Here is a 14,756-nt window from a genome sequence, read left to right as displayed (position 1 = left end):
AATGAAACTAGGTCAATGTATATTTGTCATTACGGTTGTGACTCAGTTTACTGGCAGCGTGTGGTATCTAAAAGAAAAAAATTCCCAACATCATTTTAGCAGTAATCTTAATACTTAATTTTTGTGATACTGTGATCATGTAAACAAGCTAAATGCGTGTCTGGCCCGATTCTCAGCTGGCATAAAAACTGACATTTGTCCGCTGAAGTTCGCAGACCGCCACCCATCGGTATCGGCTCGGGCTGGTCACTGTGGCTCAGTGTTCAGCAGACAGCTGCCACGTTAATTGGGAACCGAGGTTTTCTCAAGAGCAGCCAGTTAATAGTATTTAAACAAAAGATTAGGAAAATAATTACTGTTTGTTAATTAGCTATGCTGATGTCTAAACATATAGTTCTGTACATGTTCAGGCATGCATCTTCCTTTTTGGTAAGGGTTTTGAATAATAGTGACTTGAGTTGTAAAGAAGCATATAATTTAATTTAGGGACAAATTTTACAGAAAAGCAGATTATAGGAAATATCTTCTAAGAAAAAATATTACATATATACCAAAGCCAGTGGAAGTGGCTGGCCACGTAAAGAGTAAAACAAACCAAAGTTCCTAGCCTCGCAGTGAGGGTTTACAAGAAGAGCCCACTGGACTCCATTTAGTGTGTCAATCAGTACCAACCCTCCATTTTCATCGGTGTTTATTTTTTTCTTAACTAAATATTGGCCTTCAAATAGCAAGTGCAGATTCACCAGAGTTTCATAAAAGCCGCACAAAAAGGTGTTTTCCATGGTTACGAACTGCTCGAGTGCACCGGTTCTGGGAGTGTCGCTGGGTTATGGCTGACTGCCCTGCAGAGCTTTAGGATATTGGAAAGTCACTTATGCAACAAAGGCAGGAATGATGTTAGATTTTGGCCAGACTCTCTCCTTAGCCGTGTGGAGGAGAATGAAGCCCCCCCCAAGGAAATGGAGTGAAAAGGGTTGGCATTTGCTCCATTCTCCTTCCCTTTTTTGGTCTAGCAGAAAGCCCTCTGCAGAAACAAAATGCAGTTACGGCCCTACCAAAAATTGGAATATGGCCCTCCTGAGGGGTGCGGGAGCCAGGAGCAGCTGTTCAATACAGCATGGCCTCCTGGGAATGAGAGCTAAAAATCACAACAAGGTGGTTAATGATTCTCAGAGCAATAGTGAAACTCTCCAGCTGTGACATTAACCAAAACATGAACATTAGTGCTGTCCAAGGAAGGAAGAGCCCCTGGAGATGCACACCAGGGATTTGCCGCTACTGGGTGGCCAGGCATGCTCTGGGAATTGAAAATTTCAGCTGCGAATCCTATCCCTTTGGAAAGCCAGCATTTTCCTCAGTAGGCTGACACAATGGAGATGGGATTCATGAAGTTTGGGAGGGTTCATTTTTCCTCCATAAAAAGCCTTTTCAATAGAACACATCCTTGATATCAGAAGCAGTCCCAAAATTATCTTATCTCAGATCTCTTCTCGATTTTGTTTGGTCGGTAACCCATAACAAACACAACACAATTATTTTCTTGAACTTGACAGTTTCTGGGTTTAATATCTCACAGCCCAAAGAAAACACCACCTCCACTACATGCCAGTTGGACTTTATCACTATCATAGCTGAATCTGACTGTTAGAATCTGTGGCCCTCATTCCAATGCAGAGTCTAAGATACTGCCATCCTGTACACCGTGATTTTTAAAGAGCTTTTTTAAACTAAATGTTATTCTCTAAGGTTCACAACTCTACATGGGGAGAAACTTAGCTATTTTCCCTTGTTGGGCAAGATCGTTATCGGTTAATGTCCCTTTGCACAAAGGAGTTTTCGTGTTAAACAGCATTTGTGTCAGGATGAGAAGAATGATCTTGTGGCTATAGTACTGGATTCATAATCAGATTGGATTTCTCTCCCTTTCTCTGCTATGCATTGACTGAGCACCCTCTGGGCAAGCTATTTTAGCTTTCTGTTCACTCCTTTCCCCATCCATAAAAAAGAGGGTGATGACTGTATCATTTAATTTGTTAGAATTTGCAGTTTCCTCTCAGATACTCAGCTGCAGAATGCATTGCAGTAGGAATTGCTGTATTGCACTGTGTTCCTCCGGTTAATTCTCTCACTACAACTCCACAACGGCTAAACTGACTTCCAGTCCTTTGCGAAACAGCACAGCTTTTCATATCAAGCACATGTACCTGTCGTCTTGGTCTGTAAAAGAGAGACCTAGTGGTACATTAGATTATTGCTCACCCAAATCATCTTTACCAACCAAAAGTTTATCCTTTTAATCCAGAACTGGCTGATAAATGACACACTCCTATCCTTAATAGAATTTATTTCAGGAAAGTATATTTTAAATTAACATTCTCCTACTGCAGGAAACTTTAAAATACATGACATTCCCAAAACTGTTTGTCTGTCTTGTCTTTCATACAATTTCTTGCCATTTTGGCTAAATATCAAAGCTGTCTGTGTGAGCAAATGTTCTTTCTCTGCCAGCTCCTGTTTTGCTTGTTCCTGAAGTGAAGCATCATAGCAAATTTGTGGCATCACATTCATTTCCTTGGCTACGGGCTATGATGTTGCAAACAATCCTTAGTGAATTCCAGTAGCAGCAAGACTAGGCTGGGCAGGAAGATGTTTCTATTCAAGCCCAACGGGCCAGCTATCGGCTAGTGTAAACTAGTGTAGATCTATGCAATTCTCATGGAGCAAAGCTGATAAAGATCAGGAGAAGATCTGCCTAAGAGACCTGGCTTCTGTTCCTTTCCATGCTTTGCTTTTCCCTTTCCTAAAAAGGAGTTTGAAGACCCTACCATAGGTGTAGCCTATGTGTACTAAAATATAGTATGACCCAGCTTTAACCAGTGAGAGCAGTTTGCCCCATCCTAATCTTAGAACAGAGTATAGGGATCAGAAGTGGTAAGACTTCCAGGAACCCCACCTCCATGTCAAGCAAGGGTATTTATATGAAGACAGTAAGATACGGCTAGAAGCCGTGTTGGTGATGGGCTAAGCAACACTCTGGACTGCTCCCTTTTCTGAACCAAATTTCACCATAACGGGAGTCACTGCTAATGTGTATTCCATTTCAACTCCATATTCTGAGCCAAAATGGCCCCTTACAATCCGCAAACATCTCGTGACATTTTACAGTGAAGTGGGACTCGCATCTTGGGAGAGTCCAGTGTAAAGCCTGCTCTGCATATATGTAGTTTTGGTACTCTTCGCTTCTTGGCTCTAGCAATGTAGTTATATGACCTTAAGGAAATACCGAGCTGACATCCAAGTATTTTCAGGAAGCAAGTTAAACATAGTTTGGAGCATTACGGAAGAAAGGTATACATAGTAATTCACCCAGCAAGGTTTGAGGGGACTTTTGTGCATATTATAGAGTTTTCAAATGCTTTAGAATTTTTGTTTGAACAGAGAAGCCATTTAAGACAGCGTTCTGATGGTTTCCCTTTGATTTTCTACCAAATATCACAGCAAAAGTATCTGCCAACAGGGAACTGTAAACAAGATCTTGAGTTCCTTCCCTTCTGAGTGGAACTTACCTGCTCCAAGGGATTAAATGGCCTTTCCACTCATTCTGCTTCCTTAAAAGTAGACCAGAAGAACCAAACAACAGATGTTTGATTTTTGAGCTTTGAGTTAATTTTCCCCACTGCAGAAGGAATTTTTAGTCTTGCACATAGGGTTCAGCAGTTAGTTAAAAAAAAACCCTCACTGTAAAACAAGAATCTTAATACATGGCGCTAGCAACAGAGACATACCCTTTGCAAATTTGTGGCTTCTTTGAATTATTAAGCAAATTAAGATGGTAAAAAGGCAAGAAGAACATCTCACCAAATCTACTCAGTTCATTTCTTCCTTGATTTGCAGATATGAATAACAACCAGTGTAGCTGTTCATACTCTAATACGCAAGCTGCACTGCAATTTGCAAAATCATCTCGGAAAGATGAATTAGTGCACTTAAAAATTCCTTTAAAACTTTGTGAAGGAAAGGTGTTCCTTGCATGATTTTTGCAAGTACTAGCGAAGTGTTAGCTTTTTGGAGAGAAAAGCTCACCTCGCTGGAAACAACTGGGAAGAATTCGTTCTTAAAAGTCAGAAGTGCCTTATCTCCCCTCAGATCAGTAAGAAATGAAGATACGCAGTTCCTGGGGTGATTTCGGGGGAATGCTCTTTGAGAAAGTGAAGCTATCTCATATAATTGTAAGAATTAGGAGGCATCATGAGACGTTTGTGAGACTTGGGTGGAGAGGGAAGGGAAGGATGCGGTTCTGCATGCTCGTAGACTTGGGAACTCCTCGCCAAAGGGCTTTGTAGGATGCAGAACGTTTGCATGGGTTCAAGGGCAGATTGGGCATTCATCAATGAGAAATCCCTTGCGGGCCATTAAATACAGGGAGTCCCTGAGCTGAAAATAATCAGAGGGTGGGAAAGAATATGAGAAAGTAAACGTGTGGCCTGTTTTGACTCTTCCCTGTGCACCTGCTTACGGCCTCTGTAAGAGAGAGGACAGTGGGTAAGGTGGAGCACTGGTCTGATTCAGTACAGTCTTAAACCAAAGGCTCCTCCAATGCAATGCCTCTTCACCGAAAATTTTGCCTTCAGAAAGGCAACATCTACACAGACAACTCAGTGTCTTCTCCGACTCTTAACTCGCTTTATTTTTCTGTAACGTTGAGGCCTGAACATTATATTTAGCTTGACTGGAATTTGGCAAGTAACTTCCCTTTTAACATTGTTTTTTGTCTCTTCATTGGATAGTTAGATTGTCTGGGGATTTTATTCAGCAGAATGCATTCCCATAAATATATTTAAAATAGACAGAATCACTGTTTGTATTAAGGCGTCTATTTAGGTTATTTGAATTTAGATCTGAACATGCAAAAAACTGAACAAGGGAGAAGATTGCATGGGGGATTTTCAAATGAGAGGAAGACTGAAAATGCGTTGAAAGCTTTTGGATGTGGAAGTACGTGGCATTGTGGACAGTTGCAGTGGAGAATATAATGCAACAATAAAATCATTAAAGTACTTCAAGTTTGGAAGTAATCTGGGTTCTTGGCTTGCATTGCATTTAATAGCTTTACATTTATGGGAGCCATTCCAGTTTTTAAAGGCAGCTTCAGCCTTCAGACTGATTGCACTTACCACCCCAGTGAAACTGCAACCCATTAATTTTTTACCGAAAGGATCTTCCTAGTTTGTCAAACACATCAAGTGAACATTTTAGAGAGTGCAGACCACAGCAGTATGAAAACCAAAACTTTATATCGAGAGAGAATGCTGGATTAGCATGCAATAAGGGTCTGATTCTGCTAATAAGCACTTTAGTAAATTCACTGCTACACAAAACTCCATTAAAACCAGAGATGCCACATATTTGAGTGAAAGCCATCAGGCAATACCAGGACCTACAGAAGTCTCTTGTGCTATCCCAGCACGGAGAGGCCTGCGGCGGTGCTCCTCTGGGACGGGGAGCAGCGCAGGTGACCCCAGCACACCTCTGCCTGAGCGCACGTCGTTGCCGTCCTGCCTGGCAAGGAGCCCTCTCCCAGCAGCCCAGCCCCCTACGTGTTTATATCCCCATCATGAAGACCAAACCTTTCCGGTGTCTAAAACCAAACTCTCGCTCTCTAAAACGTTTGCACATTTCTATGTTAAACATCTGCTTAGGTGGCTCTGAGACGGTGTGTTTTGGTGTTGTTCGTGTGCAATCTAGTGCCGCTTCCTCAACGCATGTGTCCCTTCCCTTCACAGCCTACTCGACACCCAGCACCTCCCCCGCAAACCGATTCGTCAGTGTTGGACCACGGGATCCAAGCTTTGTAAATATCCCTCAACAGACTCAGGTGGGCCGCTTTCGACTTCTCTGTATGCCTGCAGCCTCTTCTTCTTCAGTGTACTCTAACGTGTCCCCGCGGAGCCAGCTGCATTGCCGCTGTCACTTCACCCACATGGTCTCAGTAACTACAGTGAAATGTCACTTGCAGTTTGTTTGTCTGTTGTGTTTTTTTGGGCTTATGTAGTAATAACGCTGCTTTCGTAACTGGAAAGATCTCTCTTGCTTTCTAAGATATTGGCTTCTAGTGCACAGGTTTTTTCCTCTAGGACCGAGTTTTCAAAGACTTTTGCTCCAACCTGTTCCCTAGGCAGTGCATTTAATTGCATATGCAAAAGGAGCTCAGAGAGACCCATCAGGTAACAGTGCACCTTAGTCCGCCAGCAAATACAACGGGAGGCCGCTCCAATGACTTCCACGTAAAAAAATAGACTCGAATTCCTGGTTGGCCATTTGCATGGTGGGCTTTGAGCGAGCAGGAGATTTTGTAAATGCGAGCACATCTGTTTCCTTACACAAAGAGAAAAAAGTCCAGTTGAGGCAGGCCTATAAAGCTGGGTTAACTGAATTCATAGTCCTGCTATGGTCAAATCAGAAGCTCAAGTAAACATTTGTGTTTCTTTAGGAGAAGGACGAGGTTTAAATATGCTTTTTCCAAGCTGTATCAAATTCCCAGGGTCGATTAAGAAAATAGTTGTTGGCAGTTTTGTTAGCAGCTAATTTGAGCCAGATGTTGAAAAAATTAAGTCTGTGCTTAATATCACGTTATCATGGGGGAGAAGGTATAAAAAAGTGAACAGAACTAGTGCTTTAGGACAACTGTAGTTTGTAGTTTTAAGTGATTGCTTGACTATGTTACAATTCTTTTAAAGGTCAACACCAAGAAATATTTGTAATTTTGTTTTGAGCTGGTTGCGATGACTGAAAAGTAATAATTCAAATAACTAGCAAATTGGGGAGTACTACTCTTAGCTCTTGCAAGTTCTTTCAAATCGTTTATATGCATCTGAATAATTACTGTACAGACTAATGGTTGTCACATGCCACGGTCCAGTATAGGCATGAAGACAGACTCCTCCTTGCGATGGCTTCAGCACCTACGCTGTCAGTGAAACACAAGTCACTCATTACTGAAGATTTTCAGTTTACAGGGCTGCACCCAGATGCCTGTGAACATAACGTGTTTTCTCGCTATCTGTTCATTGTGTACTAATTTGTTAGGGGCTTTAGTTTATAGCTGTGTCGACAGCACAGGTTAAACTACATCGAATCTCAAACATTCTCTGCATTAAATAGGGTCACAGAAAGTACACTAGCAGTGCAGAGTGGGGTTTTAACCCATCGGTTTCTGATTTTTTTTCATGCCTTAACAAAACGCAGCCTGCACCCCACTTTTCAGGCCTCTTCCTTTATTCGGTTCATGTACGTGACAAGTTTTCATGCACCTTCACATTTAAATCGTATTTCTCCGGTTTTTTTGGAAACAACTAGAATACACAGAAATACACTGAAATCGGGAAACAGGAATGTTAAGGTATGCTGTTAAAGTCCTTAAGCATTTGGTCTTTTCCTTCATAGCTCAGGAAACTTGAAACCCTTGAGAGAATGCTACTTACCTTTTCCAGAAGACTTGAAAAACTACTAGTTGGTAAATTGATTATGTAGTAAGACACAGCAGTATTAAGTCTCCAAAATATTTTAAACTTATTTGCATCCTGCAGCCTAGGTTTCCCAGATAAGGTTGTTGACTGTAAACTTTTATCCTCTTTATTTATGACTTAAATCATTTTAAAGTGCTCTAGCCTTACTTTAAGTGCTTCTGTGTAATGCAGTATAGTGAATAACAATGCTGTACAGTGAAAAACAATACTCAAGCACAGCTTTCAATTAAAGTCAAACATACTGCAGTGGGTAAGGAGACTGACTTCCAGTCTCTGACTCCAGCTGCATCTCCGTGCTTCTATACATCATTACACCACCACAACCCACTTGATACTAAATATATAATTTATCAGCAAAACTCACTACTTATTCATGAAACAACTCTGAAGTTGACTGTGTTTTAAATCAGAGAAGTGAGGTAAAAATACTACTGCAATGATTTGGGATTTACTCAGCGTTCCTCTAAACAAAGACATGCTTTTGTACTCTTTTTGCAGGGCATTAGTGTATAGAATGATCACTTAGGATATTTTCAAAATGAAAATATAAAAACACATAGGACTATGTTATTAAAAGCAGCTGGGGTGGCTGCTTTCCATCAGGATTTTTATAGTACGTTCAGAGTCAGCCTAAGATATGGGTCCTGAGGACCACTAACTGCCAGGCCACACAGCTCCCTTAGACAAGGGGAAGCAGTGAACATTCAGCTTCTGAAAGTCAAGCTTAAATATAAGGGTTAAGCAACTCTTTACTGCTGGAACAACAAAATAAAAATGAAGACTATATCTGAACATCTGCTTTTTTAAAATTACAGTCCAGCTACAAACTATAAGAAAATATTACGGTCAGCTTTTTGGTGGCTCTGATTTTCTTTTCCAATTGGTGGGTCATTTGACTACAAGCACGAGGTATGCATCATGGTTATTAGTTTTAAAATGCTGCAGAAGTGAGTCTGTGCACAGGGATGTGACAGCGCCGCTCAGCAGAAGTCGCATTTCCCATACATGGGCATTCACGGGCTTTCACAGAACATTGGAATAAAATCGCAGACAAATGTACAACAGCATGGCTGGGTTTGAGCAAGGATCATTCTGTCCTGGGCTGTTTTTAAACAACCAAAACCAGTACATGCCTTTCTTAATGGGCATTATAAAAATTAGCAGTAGACATTTCCATTAGCAGCATGTTCTGATTTATGTCACATTGCTTCAAATATAATCCCTTAAAGGAATTACAGAATTTATATATTTTATTTAGAAAAAGGCCGTCTTCCTGTGTCAACAAAGGTTGTAGCAGGACGACAGCTCCATGACAGAAGAGACCAGGAAATAAACTGATTTAAGGCAGTAGTTTTGATCCAGTACCAAAAGCCCCAAAAGGGCTGTTGGCTTTGTCTGGTTTTAGCAGCTTCAAAACTTTTCAGTTGGTTTGTTTTTCATACGCTGCCTCTGCGTACCCCATCCATCACTCTGCCACTCCAGCGGCTCACCGCATAATTGTCCTATCTGGGGGGTTATTTGAGTCTGAATTTCTGTTTGAGGTATTAGAAGAAACACTTGACTTGGCATCCTCTGTATATGTTGACAAAAAGGCACAGGTGTTGTAACCTTTGCTTGATAAATCATTTACTTTTGCTACTTGACTCGCAAGCAATATGGGGGCATCAGCTTTTTAACTGCCTTTTCCATATGCAAATCAGAAATACAGTATGCCTGGGCTACGCAGTCTTTAGTTTCAAAAGCAAGCTGGTCTAGATACCTCATGACTAAGTAATAGATACATCTCTCATATTGCCAAGGACTTGTAATAAGAAGAGTGGTAGAGGAATGGGAAAGTACCATCACATTAATTAGGCACTAGCCTATCAGTAGCAACAACACTAATAAAGAATAAAGGGTTCTGAGTTTTGGGGTAGTTTTTTTCCTAACCAAGCGATAAAAGTAACTGTGAAACACAGGATATGCACTCAGATTACGCGCAGCTGGTAACACTAAACTAGCAACCTGCTCTTTGTGACCAGAGTTTGCGTTGTCACTCACCACTCTAAACGGCGTTTGCTGATCTCTAATGCCCTGACTTTGCTCTACAGTACAAAATTTCTTTAGGGATGACTGTGCTGTATTCAGTGTGCTGGAGCTCCACTTCACACTAAACATTGTTTACTAGGCTGAGTCCTGTTTGCCACCTACTTACCCTACATCGTCCTGGAAATTGTACTTCGGATGTTAAAAACAGCTCCTGAGCAACACACGCCTGCTCCGTCTAATCACTCCTACCTGCCAGTAGCCCGTGTGCCTTACACAGTTAGGTTACGAGGATGCACAGAACAGAAACCACCTCCCACTGCAGGCACCCAGCCAGAGGATCAACTGCTTTACCACCTGTGAGAAACTAAATGGTTTTCTTCTCTGCCTAAGAGAGAAAGTGTATCATGCACCCTCTTGTCCAGCTGTTTCAGGAAAAATCCTTCTCCAATCTAAACATGCTTTATATCAGATCCATTCCAGTTAGTTTATAAAACTTAGTTAAGCGCAAAACCAAATATTTATTCCCTTACCTTTCTCTAGGAAAAGATAAAACTGTTTTCTAAAACAGAAGTAGAAGCTCTTCCTGCTTCTGCCTTTGCACGATCCCAAAGCTACGGTCAGGTCATGGATAATAAGCCAAGGTCTTGTCTTTTCATGCTTTTCCTGGTGGGGCCCTAGAGCTACACAGCTTCAACAGTCCTGTAGGTAGAGCTCATCGTTTATAATGCAAAACAATTGAAACAAAAGGCCCATAACTTACCTAGCACAATGCAATAAAGTATAAGAAAACCCCCAAAAGTCAAACAAGCTTATCTAGGCAGCAAAATGATCACAGTATGAACACCAGCAAGCTCAGAAGCACAGCCGTGCTCTTGCTACCAGCCTTAAAAAGACCAGGTACAGAAATGCATGCTGTGAAACACATCTGTGAAAGAGTAATGCTGCCCTGTAGTAAGTTAGAGGGGGAAATTACTGAAGTTTAGCAAAAGGGATACTATGTTTGTAGTATAAGGAAATTGCTGACTTCTTTAGATCTCCTTCTGTTCTCTGCCTTTCCTGAATGAGACAGTGGTATCTTTGTAACTTCTTCTTTTAGGCTTTTATTTATCTCTAAAAAACCACCTTACGCCTCAGGTGCATATACAAACGTAATTGTACAATTACTTTCTTTTTGAGAGACAAGGGAAAGACTATTTTACTTCCCCACAATCCTTTTAGAAAGCAAACTGCAACCTGCAATTTTTCACTGGCAGCACTTTAAAACAAAGGGCATGAGAAAAAAATGAGCTTTATGCTGTGTCCTGTAGGTTAGCAGATGTGAGCTCTGTCAGACAAGGGAGGGAGGCAAATTCCAGAGTAGATGGTCCTTCTGTGATAACAGCCAGTCACTGCTGCCTAGACACTTAATTCGGAGGAATGTAGTGCAGGTGATGCCCCTCGCTGCGGCTGGAGGCGGCGTGGGCAGGGGGGAGGCAGGGAAGCAGCCTCACAGGTAGCAAGGCCCGAAAGCATATAGGATTCATAGATCAAAGTCAGCACCTTGAATAGGAAGCTAATGCAGTTTTTCCAGAGCTATCGCTCCTGCAGCTGAAACCGTGTAGTTGTTTTGTGCCCAGGTTCCATTGCCACCCTATGGAAGAAAGAAACCAGTGCACACATTTTTCTTTCGACAAATAAAACATGTGCCTCGCTTCACGGGGATTTTCCGTTTTTGCTTCTCGCTGAAGCCCTGCCACAGTGCCCTGTCCTTTGCACCGTCAGAAAGTGGCGCAGAGCTGCCAGACTCACGCACAGCTCGTGTTGATGTGCTTTATTAATGAGTACCACAAGCTGCCTGTCCTTTTCTGTCTCTGCACCCTTCTCTCTTTCTCCCATTTCCCAGTGCCCAGGAATTGCTCTGGTCAGACAGCCGGCACCTGCTGGCCCTCGGGAGGAAGGGTAAGGTCAGGATTTCGTGGTATTGCTGCAGCGTGCTAACAGCTGAGCCACCGCTTCACTTCGCGGAGCCGTTCGTGTTCAGAAAAAGTGTAAGGGGGGTGTGTGGCTTGTACATTGCAGTGGACATGCAGAGAACGTGAGAGGCTGCAGGAACAAGATGAGGCCTTTTATTTTGGGGGTTCTGAGCAGAACTATCTATAAGCCAGGTCAGCGCTACTTGTTGCTTAGGTGACTGTTCCTCCCCAGGATAAGAATACTTGTCCTCCAGGCTAAATGCACCGCTTGTGTTTGAGTGTGAATGAAGATGAAGAACACTAATTTGGAAGCATTTGTTCAAATCTGTTCAGCCCCCTGACAACTACATATTCCATAAAGTAACTTGCCTAGGCCAGCATGAATGGCTTTGGAAGAAACTTAAGCTGCAGAGCAACTTTTAAGCAGAGACTTGACTGCCCCTTTCCTTCTTTTGGCCTGTAGCAGCAAATGTACTGGCAGGTTCAGAACATCATTTAAATGCAGGAATAACATCTCTCCTGGGCAAAGAACAGACATCTGCAGAGACTAGGTATAAAAACACAATTTTGGGGTGTGGGGCTGCTACTTTCTAGAGCTGCTGAAGTTAGAGGGGTTGCTCTCCTTCCAAACCCAGGGATCTGTGGACTTACCTATATCGGCAATGCGAAGCGAGGGCTGCTCTCCTCCGACACCCGGAGCAGAGTTACACAGTGCCCAAAGCGCCATCTGAATTTTAGATTGCTCCTGAGCGTATGTGGGCCCTATGCCCTTGTGGATCGCTTTCCTACTAGAGATTTGCAATACATGTAAGAAATGAGAGACCCAAAACAGATGAGAAGCAGAACCATTATAATGAGCAGTTGAGTGTGTGAAAAGAGAATACTGTATATGTGACCACTTAATTTATACTAATTGCCTGGGCTGAAGGGCGCTGAAGAAGGATGGGCTCTGGTGGGCTTGAGCTCTATTATGACCACTGAATGTTTTGATTCCTGAGCAAAAAGTGTTTTGCTGCAGAACCAGCGGTACCAAGCTACTGATATGTGACCTGAATGTTGGTGCTGTCTTTCATCTTCCACCCAGGAGGCAGCTATACTGGCCTGATCTTGAGGGTGGCCTGGAGATGGCTCTAAAAATGTAGTGTAAGTCTAGACGGAGCGTGCATAGAAAATGCAGTCTCAATCTCTATCAAGCATCAGCAGGTCTCAGACCCTGGGAAGCTGAAAGAAGATTTCAGATTCTGCCTTTGCTTTGTGTTTGGCCATATTAAACTTGCTCTTCTCTTTTGTTGAAATCAGTCAAGGAAATGTTGGCCGAATCCTTCACTAAGCTAAAATTGAGATGGTTCCACCATGATGGGAGCAAAGTGCCCGCATGCAGTCGTGGTACTCTTGATGTGCCCCTGATCACACAATAGCTCCGTAGCCACATGTCCCCGGTGCAGCATGAGTGTCAACGTGCTGCTCTGATCACAGTTGCTAATGACAGTCCAGAGTGTGCTCTACAGAGCGGAGATACAAAGGTGACCAGAAATCAGGGTCACTCCCCAACTCTCATTCCCTTCACTGTTCGGCTCAGTGCACAAAGCCCGTTTAATTGAGCTCTCGCGCAGGGGGGCCGTATGAAATTTCGCTCTCAGATCAGTTCTTAAAAAGCAGCAGAGAACAGTATACCTCAAGAAGAAAGCACATATTGCACTATAAAGCTAAAGATTCATAGAAAACTTCCCAGTACCATCATGTGGCCTTATCTTCAAAGTGGGTTGGAGCCAAATCAGTCCAGAAATGCCTGGGTTAGTCCTCAGCGGGGGGGATCCTTTTTCCTGTGCTTTTTCTTCCTCCTCCTTGCAGGCTCCGGTGAGCAGTTCAGACTTTTTTTTGGAAACTAACACTAAGCATCCTATTTCCAATAGCTACAGCATACAATTATTTACAATGGACATAGACGAATTTCCCAAACTAAGCAACTAAATTTATTGCATTTTTCCCCCTCCTTACAATAAACAGGAAGCCTGTGCGTAAGGCACCCTTTCTGTGGGTTTTATGGCCATTACTTATGCTCCACAGTAGGGGAGAAGAGAGGGAAGAAGTAAGTGTGGGCCTGGTGGGAAGAGCTGGCAAATGCAGAAATATGATGAATGAGCTGGAGAGATTTAATTTCTTACTAAATTCTCTACAAGCTGTGTAACCTTTCTTTAGCTAAACAATTACTCTAAAAGGCAATGATTTTCTGCGTTTTCATTGAAAAGTCTTCATAATAACAATGGCCTGTGTTCTCCTTCTTGAAGAACTTCTGCCAAAAAACAGTTTTCTTTTTTCCATTCAGCAGGAAACTTTCTTTTATTTTTATTTTTTCAATCTCATATTCCCCGCTAACATGGATTTACAAGGCCTACCACTTACTGCATGGGGCTGGGAAGAAGCTTCCCCTCAGGCCAAATCATTTTGGCCCATCTCCTTTATAGGGATTCTTCCTCCCAAGAGGAGTGCAGCCACTGTCAGAGACATAATATCAGACCCAAGTGACCATTCAATCTGGCAAAACGTGACAGTTCCTGCGTTCACAGGTACAGAGTACAGGGAAGGGGACTCCCAGGTTTGTTTTTCAATGGACAAGCAGCAGCTCTTGCTGCTGTTGCGGTGGGTGCAGTCAAGAGGGGGAGCAGGTACTGACTTTGGAGCGGTGGGGGAGAGAGTCATCAGACATTTAAATTCATCGGCCACGCTGCTGACATGATTAAATGAGAGTGGGTGCGGATCCTCGCTGAGCCACAGGGTCCTGTGACCAGCTGGAGTATTGTAAGGACTTTGGAGATGCAGCATGGGCAGAGCACTTTCCTCCTGCAGAGCTGCACATGTGTCCAGATACACACATGCATATGTGCACACACGCACAAATCAAACAAGTATAAGGCAAGATTATAGTTATGTGCCTCTTACTGCTTTTACTTGACTTGGCCGATTTCCTGGCCACCCCACGCCCGCCCCCAACCTCCACTGCAGATAATGCTGTATTGGATTAGTCTGCCTCGCTGCTGCATCAGGTCCCAGATCGATTTATTGACTCTGTCAGAGTGGCTAGTACAGTAATTGTTACAAGAGCAGAATAGAAAGCAAGAATGTGTCCACATAAAATATAAAAATGACGTTTTGTTCGTTCTTTCCTCTTTTGCCCTATAGATCTTTATGTGTTTACACAGTGGAGAGCACTTTACTTAAGTTAATCAGCTCCTTCTACATTATTAATTGT

The 14,756-nt window shown here is 42.7% G+C and overlaps 1 protein-coding gene across 18 annotated transcripts in view; it reads left to right on the top strand.

Annotated features, from left to right (window-relative positions):
* The window catches only part of NFIA (nuclear factor I A), a 252,842-nt gene that overhangs the window by 219,261 nt on the left and 18,825 nt on the right, over positions 1 to 14,756 (top strand). For 14 of the 18 annotated variants that reach the window (XM_075155647.1, XM_075155641.1, XM_075155643.1 and 11 more), the window contains one exon: positions 5,784 to 5,875. The exons of the other annotated variants lie outside the window; for them this stretch is intronic. In XM_075155647.1, the coding sequence (XP_075011748.1) occupies positions 5,784 to 5,875 (92 nt within the window). The remainder of the gene's footprint in view (positions 1 to 5,783; positions 5,876 to 14,756) is intronic. 18 annotated transcript variants of the gene reach the window in all.

This window comes from Calonectris borealis, chromosome 8 (assembly GCF_964195595.1).
Source record: "Calonectris borealis chromosome 8, bCalBor7.hap1.2, whole genome shotgun sequence".
NCBI classification, from domain to species: Eukaryota; Metazoa; Chordata; class Aves; order Procellariiformes; family Procellariidae; genus Calonectris; species Calonectris borealis.
This window is presented reverse-complemented; position numbering and strand designations above follow the sequence as displayed.